We start from the raw sequence: 8,080 nt of genomic DNA, 5'->3' as shown, positions 1-8,080 counted from the left end.
GTCTGTAACCAAACTCACGACACCTCTGATACGCAACGCTCGGCCGCTGGTCGATTTTTCTGTACTAAACGCCCTAGTCAGACTCCTTTGTAATGGGGTTAGTAGTTAAGGGGGGATTGGGAGCATTGTTGGCATGTGTGAGCAATGAAAGGGCTCCTTGTGTCTCAAAAGACCGCCTGCAGACCGATAATGTCAGTCTAATGTGGAATTACTCGGATCGGGAAAACGGGTTATGCAAATTTATCATTCCATGTTGCATCATACATGAAGCCACCAGAAGCAAGACCTGTGGGTACTTCCCATGCTGGTTGCATTTACTAAGTGAAAGCGCATTTTGTTTTCCATTTGTGAATAATCTAATTTGTCTTGTTCTGAAAGCAGTCTGTTTTAGCAACGCCTGCCCGAGAACTTCAGCAAACACCAACTTGTTTTTCCTAATTTGTAAGGAACCACTAATTAATAGTAGCACTTGTTTCTCCTAAAGGTCGATAAAATCGCACTAGTTCAACTTCCAAAAATGGTTGTAATGTTTCTTCCAAGTGCAAGATATCTGGCTTAGCTTATCATTGAATGTTGGCAGTAGTTGTGTACCCTGAAGCCCTTTCAACTCACATTGCCAAGTTAGAGAAAATGGTAAATTAGCCTTGTATAACGCACCGTTGTAGTTTCTCCAACAATACCAGAATGTTTAAACGGCAATTAGCTATTGAATAAATAAATATGTATAATTTTGCTCAAGTGCAATGTCTGTAGCTTATAAGGAATAAACAATGTTTTCTTAATATAAAGACCATGCAGGGACCTTGTTTTCTTGGTACTCAAAAATACGCTCTTAAGGTGTGTTCACATTTCAGAAATTTTATGTTATCATTTGTTAAAAGTGTAGCGATGAAGCATAGCTCACACTTAAGTAACTTTCGAACCAAGCGGATTTCGGTTCCCAATCATTCTGAAACCATTTCGTAATCTATGTGGGGAAATCTTTTGCCCTCACATGATTCCCAATTGCATGGATTCATATTGAAATCGATAGATTTCACCCATGAAAATTTGCCGAACAGCAGTAATTGTGACCGCACCTTTGCACTTTCTTAAATGTAAAAATTGTGCTGGAGCAAATAAAGCACTAGAAAGTCTCATGGTTGATTCATTAGCCGAGATTGCAGTTGTGACATGTCTGTATTCTGTGTTTGCCAAAGGCGTCAACATTTTGGCCATCAAATGTTCTCTTCTCTTGCAGTATCTCTGTCTCTTCATAGGCCTCCACCGGCGCGGTGCAAGCCTATTGTAAACTCAAGTGAACTAAAACTGAAAGGGGATACCAGTGGAGTAACATAATGTTACCTTAAGTTACTACTTGTTTGTATTTTTTTTAATTTACTCATTATGTAGTAATTCTTGGAATAATGTAATTTTATATATGTAACTGTAATTTTATATGTACACTGTAGTATTTCTGTATCACTGTAGATTTTAATTAAAAAAATGTGAGCATTGATGTAATTTAAAGACTCGCAACTGCTAGCTGCTCTGTAGAGTTTGACATTGTGCAGTTTTGTGCAACTAAGCCTTGATGTTTCATTGGCATGTGCTACTTTTTTTGGGTTTGGTTGTAGCGCTTAAGATTTTACCTAAAAAATGACACTGAGCACATTTTGATCTTGCTGTTTAATTTGAAATAATTGAATTCTTTGTCTCTGAATTGTGTGGAAAACACAGTAGGCTATAACATCTGTCTTTTGCATTGCAGGTCTTCCTGTGGGACATGGATAAGTACACTCTGATCCGTAAGCTGGAGGGCCATCATAACGACGTGGTGTCCTGCGAGTTCTCTCCTGACGGGGCCTTGCTGGCCACAGCGTCCTACGACACCCGTGTCATCATGTGGGACCCTCATACAGCCACCGCTCTGCTCGAGCTGGGGTACGTGACTTGTTTTTCCACCCCCTTTTCCTCTTCTAGCTCTGTGTGATTTCTTTCTCAAGCTCATGTTGTTTAACTGATCTCTTATCTTTCCTTCAGGCATCTCTTCCCTCCTCCCTCACCCATATTTGCAGGAGGAGCAAATGATCGATGGGTTCACTCTGTCGCCTTTTGTCATGACGGTCGGCACATTGCCAGCGTCACTGATGACAGGTAAGATAATGCAAACACTCGGTTATTTGCTTTTGAAAACTCAACATTGATCGTTTGTGTTGCAGATAGTAGCCTGCATTAAGCATTAGGGCGATAGGGGCTCTGGAAGGAGTGTGTGATTTGTTGCATGGCCTCTTTCTGGGAAAGATCACATGCCTCTCATATGACGTCCATTAATCACTATGAGGCTCCCAGTTTGCCTTCACCGTGCCTCCTGCTGATTCTGTGTGGAGGCGCCTCTCTCTCGTATTGAGAGAATGAAACCATTTGTGCTCTACAAAATGCACTTACTGTGCATATGATTTGTTTTGAGGTTAGGTGCAAATGATAGGACCATTCTTTTGTTCGCCAAGGCTGTTTACTTGATCAAAAATACAGTCATTTAAAAGACCCATTTTAAATTTTAATATAATGTAATTTATTCCTGTGATGGCAAAGCTGAATTTTGTAACCTTATAAATGGCTCTACTGTCAATTTTGTTTATCGGTTTTAGTGTGTCCTTGCCGAAAAAAAGTATTAAAATCTTACTGACCTCAAATTTTGAACAGTACTGTATAAAATCATTATTTAAAAGTTATTTTAGGCAAATTTCATACTTTTAGTTTCATGTTTATTTGCTTTAAAAGTTATGCAAGACACTGGAAACCGCAATCAACTTGTATTTTCATTTTTCAGGCTGGTGCGTTTCTGGAGCATCGATAAGAAGAGTCCTCAAGCCATCGCCCCTCTCACTAACGGCCTCTGTTGTGCCTTTTCTACTGACGGAAGCGTCTTAGTTGCCGGGTACGAATTTGTTACTCCATTGTTTGATTTGTAGTGTTACTACATCTGTATCTTGGCTTCTAACTGTTCTTCTGTTTTGAGATGAAGCCAAAAATAACTTTCATCACTTTGTTCAAAAGTATCCTGAACGATCTATTATAAAAGAAGTGCACCAAACCGGTTCTGCAGCCTGCTTTGTATATGAAATTATTTAGATGAGTTGGCTGTCCCACATACACTCATACTTTTCTGCATGATAGCAGTCTCGCAAAGCTGAATTGGCAAGTTGTACTGTATAAACACAACCAGACCTTGTTCAAGATGACATTTGATCATGTGTCAGTGCCAAGTTAAATAAACTAAATGGCAGCCAATTGTCTTTTCACAGGTCTCGTGACGGCAGCGTGCATTTCTGGGCTTCTCCACGCAGCATTGCGAGCCTCCAGCACTTGTGCCGCTTGACCCTGCGGCGAGTCATGCCCACCCAGCAGGTTTATACGCTGCCCATTCCTTTCTCCATGCACGACTACCTGGCATACAAGACGCTTTAAGTTGGAACGCAAAACACGGCACTCTGTGAAACCAATGAAATGTGTGGTTTTTGTTTTTTTCTTAAAAAAAAAAAAAATTCTGCTCAAACCTATTCCTAATGAAGGTGAGGTTGGTTCTTTTTGTATTTATTTATTTTTCTAATTTTTTTGAAAGTTTAGTTTTCCTAGTTGCAAGTGTATTTCAATGCTTTGTTCAAATTTGTCCTTTTTTGTTTTTTTTAGCCCATGTTAGGTAGTGGCCTTCAAACAGCCTTAATATATCAGCGGACCATGTTATCTTTTTTTTTTTTTTTCTGGCACAATTTGTACAGCACCTTAGAGTTGGTAAATGATGGGTGAAAGTGGTGCTTTCTCTAGCTCAGTTTAAGGTATTCCTAAACTGAGTTTAAAGTGATGTTACGGGGGATTGTCTCCCGAATGTTCTGCAGTGTTTTCTTTTTCCTTGCTGGCTGTGAGAGGGATTGAAGGGAAGTGACAAGGTGAAAATGTGTATGTGCATGTGATGAAATATAGTTGGGTAGTTCAGGGACAGGCAGTGCCTCCCCTTGACGTGCCTATTTAGAGAAAATAAACATCCACACGCTTATGCTGCTTCAGTAACAGCTTTCATCATCACAAATCTTAACACTTCAGTAACACATGGGTTAATTTGTTTCCTCCACAAATTGTATATTTTTTATCTGTACAGAGATTTGTAAAGGCACGTGTATATACATATGTTTGTATAAATATATATATATATAGCTTAAATTTTTTTCCATGCTTCTCATACACATCACTTTATAATGCTTGTATTGAAAGTATGTTCTGTACATGGTCTTCTTTTGTAGGGGAATGACACAAAAGTTTGCTTCGAGGAGAAGCTGCAAACTAGTTTGATGAGATTTTAACTAACCAGCAGCGAAATTGATGCCACATCTTTGATTTCTCGTTCCAAATAAATTGCCACTGACTTCCACTTGCTGTATCTGCTATGAAATATGGCACTTTCACCTGGCCTTACACATTCTCACCACTTAACTCACAATCGAACCTCATTCTGTTAACACTTTGACATTTGCCTTGTGCGTTTTAACAACGAGCCAAAGTGAGGTTTTGTTTGGGCATGTCTCATCTACCTCTCATTTTGAGGAACTGGTTTATTGGATGTCCTGGAACAAAAAGGCATGGTTCTGTTTATTGATTGTATAACGCATGTGAAACTGCCTGTCATTTAAAGCAATTGAATGGTATCAATTAAGAATGTGGCAAATACATCTGGTCATGGTCTTGGCAATAAAAATGTGTTGGAAAAAGCTGACGCCAAAGATCCCCTTGGGTTCTTATTGATATGATTGGCATCTTTATATGTATGTCTGTTTTTCTGCTTGGGTGTATGAAGAATGCTGATGTTCAACAGATTGGGTTTTCTGTAGACCAGTGGTTCTCAAACCTCTCCATGAAGTACCCCCAGCACTGCACATTTTGTATGTCTCCCTATATCTGACAAACCCACTTCAGGTCTTGCAGTCTCCACTAATGAGCTGATGAGTTGAATCAGGTGTGATAGATGAGGGAGACATACAAAATATGCAGGGCTGGGGGTACGCCAGGACAGGTTTGAGAACCACTGCTATAGACGGATTCCTATAAAGTAGATGTAGAAAGGATACATAGATGCACTTCAGTGTTCAAACCAAAATGCTAGTAGTTGCAGTTTTTTAGAATAGGGTGGTAGTTTTCAAACAATGAATATAGAGATGCTTGGAAACTAGTTAATTTGTCCAACTTTCAGACAAATAGGTCTACTTAATGCTCAACAGGAGCAAGTGAATTTGTCAACAAAAAGTCATTTTATGAGAATGTTGTGGGGGTTTGTTTGTTTTATGATTGTTGTCGAAATAAAGTATTTTAAATCATTTTGTTGTCTTGAAGTTTTTTTAATATATATATATATTTTACATTTGTGTAATGACAAACTGAATTTTATTCAGCCATTATTCCAGTCTTCTGAAATCATTCTAATATGCTATTTTGCTGCTTAAGAAACATTTATCAATACTTAATATTTGTGATGAATCTGATATTTTTTATGATTAAAAGTTCAAATATACATTTACTTTTGTAACAAATGTCTTTGTTGCTTTTTTAACCAATTTAATACATCCTTGCTGAAGATAGATAGATAGATTTTACAAATTATTTACTTGTATTGAAATATTTATATATTGGTATTATAATGAAAATGTGCAAAAAATAGGCCTACATAAATATAAAAACCTTTCATTTTCTATATCCATGAGCAAAAAGCAGCAAGGGCTTGGTAGCTCTCAGTTCAGTGGGTTATTGACCCATCGATGACTGTAAAAACAAGAATCACTGTGAGATTTCACAGCTGTGCTAATCTTCCCAGGCTCCACATAACAAACAAGTCACTCCTCAAGAACCCTTACAGAAAACAGCATTCCAACCTTCAGCCCTATCGCAACTTAAAACTGCTAGAGTTAGATACGTACTGATCACTTTGATTTCATATTCATTCAAATCATTTCTTTCAGAAATAATTTAACTTACAGAAAACAGCATTCCAACCTTCAGCCCTATCGCAACTTAAAACTGCTAGAGTTAGATACGTACTGATCACTGATTTCATATTCATTCAAATAATTTCTTTCAGAAATAATTTGTCAATGTTTTCTTGAGCTTACATTCCACAGAGTGTGGAAACTTACTGAACAGCCTGAGTGTTTTAGACTCTGTCCAAAAGGCATGAAAGGTCATTATCGGGTTTATTATTGACTAGCAGCGGTAATGCTATCGGGTTAAATATTAAGACCTACTGCCAATAAAACTGAAGCTTCAAAGAGACTAAATCATTACTGCGGGAGGTATAAACCACCGCACGTTTCACACTCGAGTCATTACGGCCTGGAATATGAATCTGGATCCATCTGAAATCTTCCTTGTGTTTTTCAGCTTGTTCTGTATACGTCGTGACCTCTCTAGAGTGACTCAACTTCCAGATGTTTCTACAGCCCGAAGCATACAGGAGACAAAGACCGGTTAAGCGAGATATATTAAGGTCACAATGGTCTTTTCAATGGCCTTGAGAAGGAAAAAATGTTGCAAAATTTGTGTGTTAGAGGTTTACAAGATTAAGAAATAAGTGATTGATGCCACAGAATGAGTTATAGATACTGAGTCCATGCAATTTAAAATAAAGCAGTTCAATGAAAGCACAGTGCGGACAGATTCAGTCACTTATATCCTGCAATCTACGAAAAGGTCAGCTGCACTGGTCTGGATTGCTATTTCTAACCTTAAAGTGTAAAAAGAGCAGATGGATCCAGGGTTACGAAACTACATCTGATCTGACATAGCGCTGGTCTGCAGAGCTGGGCCTGTGGATCATTAGGCCAAAACATACCACACCAGTATGATACATTAAACAGATATGTGCTTCCTTGTATAGACAAATATATATAAATATACGCCTATCTAGTTATTATTGTTGTTAGATACAATTTTCACATGACTTTTATATATATAGTATAGACAAATATAGATAAATGTACGCCTATTTAGTTATTATTGTTGTTATATACAATTTTCACATGACTGTCCCTTTTATTTATTTATTTTTGATATATTATGCTCACCCTATCTGATCTGTTAAGGGGTACTGTGTGCAGCTATCAGATGTGAGCAGATAATAAATCCTGTCTGTCTTATGTAACATTGCCATGGAAGTGAACTTTACAAGCAACATTCCAATGCCATACAGGCTGTGCTCAGTTAGTCATCTAATATCTACATACATTAATTATTTTTTAAGGAAATCACACGATGGCCTATCTTTAGTTATTTTTTTGTGGTCAAGATGTTCATTTTATTAGTATTTTTTGCTCATCAAGCAAGTTTTTATTTTTATTTTTAAATATTGCTTTCATTAGTATAGGTTTAAATATGTGAATTAAAATACAATTATATTACAGTAGGCTATTATTATAGTCCCAAAGGATCTTTATTCTTTAAAAGCCTGTTTCTCACATTTATTTTTATTTTATTATTTTTCAGCGAGTTCTTTTCTGCCTAAAAGCAACCAGTATGGGAATCCATTCATCCATTCCGTAAATGCTGCCAAGGTTCACTAGAATCTGACACGACGGTCAGGGAGAGCAGCGTGACCGTATCCATTTCCGGCTGTGCGTGTATTCCCACTCTGATTGCTTCAGCGGCTCAGGCTCAGGCTCTGACTAGTGTGAGTGAAAGGACAGTGAGCGCGCGCTATCTAGCTGCAGCTGCTGTAGTCATACTGTACGCCTTGAATAAATGAATTTCCATTCAAGACAGCATGCAGCTAATTTTTTTTCTGGATCGCTTTTAAGCCAAACATATTGTATGTAAACCTGTAAAAAGTATTTAAAATAAAAATGTAGCCTATAAATATATTAAATAGGCTATATTTAGTATTTATACATTTTTTCCTAGTGATAAATTGTCGTGAGGTGTGTGTGTGTGTGTGTGTGTGTGTGTGTGTGTGTACACACACATACTTGTATTTGTGATATATATGATAAAAACCATCACTGAATTAAACATTTAATATAGTTTATACACATTTCATTTAGTCAGTCTTTTCTTAACTCCA

General features: G+C 37.5%; 1 protein-coding gene across 1 annotated transcript in view; it reads left to right on the top strand.

The window, feature by feature from the left end:
• LOC107672108 (WD repeat and SOCS box-containing protein 1-like) overlaps positions 1-4,750 on the top strand; it is a 12,765-nt gene extending 8,015 nt beyond the window's left edge. Inside the window, exons 6-9 of the mRNA XM_016465193.1 lie at positions 1,751-1,923; positions 2,023-2,136; positions 2,813-2,920; positions 3,288-4,750. Coding sequence (XP_016320679.1) covers positions 1,751-1,923; positions 2,023-2,136; positions 2,813-2,920; positions 3,288-3,450 — 558 coding nt within the window. The 3' untranslated portion in view covers positions 3,451-4,750. The remainder of the gene's footprint in view (positions 1-1,750; positions 1,924-2,022; positions 2,137-2,812; positions 2,921-3,287) is intronic.
• Positions 4,751-8,080: the final 3,330 nt, after the last annotated feature.

Source organism: Sinocyclocheilus anshuiensis, unplaced genomic scaffold, assembly GCF_001515605.1.
Source record: "Sinocyclocheilus anshuiensis isolate Anshui unplaced genomic scaffold, SAMN03320099.WGS_v1.1 scaffold336, whole genome shotgun sequence".
Lineage (NCBI taxonomy): Eukaryota > Metazoa > Chordata > Actinopteri > Cypriniformes > Cyprinidae > Sinocyclocheilus > Sinocyclocheilus anshuiensis.
This window is presented reverse-complemented; position numbering and strand designations above follow the sequence as displayed.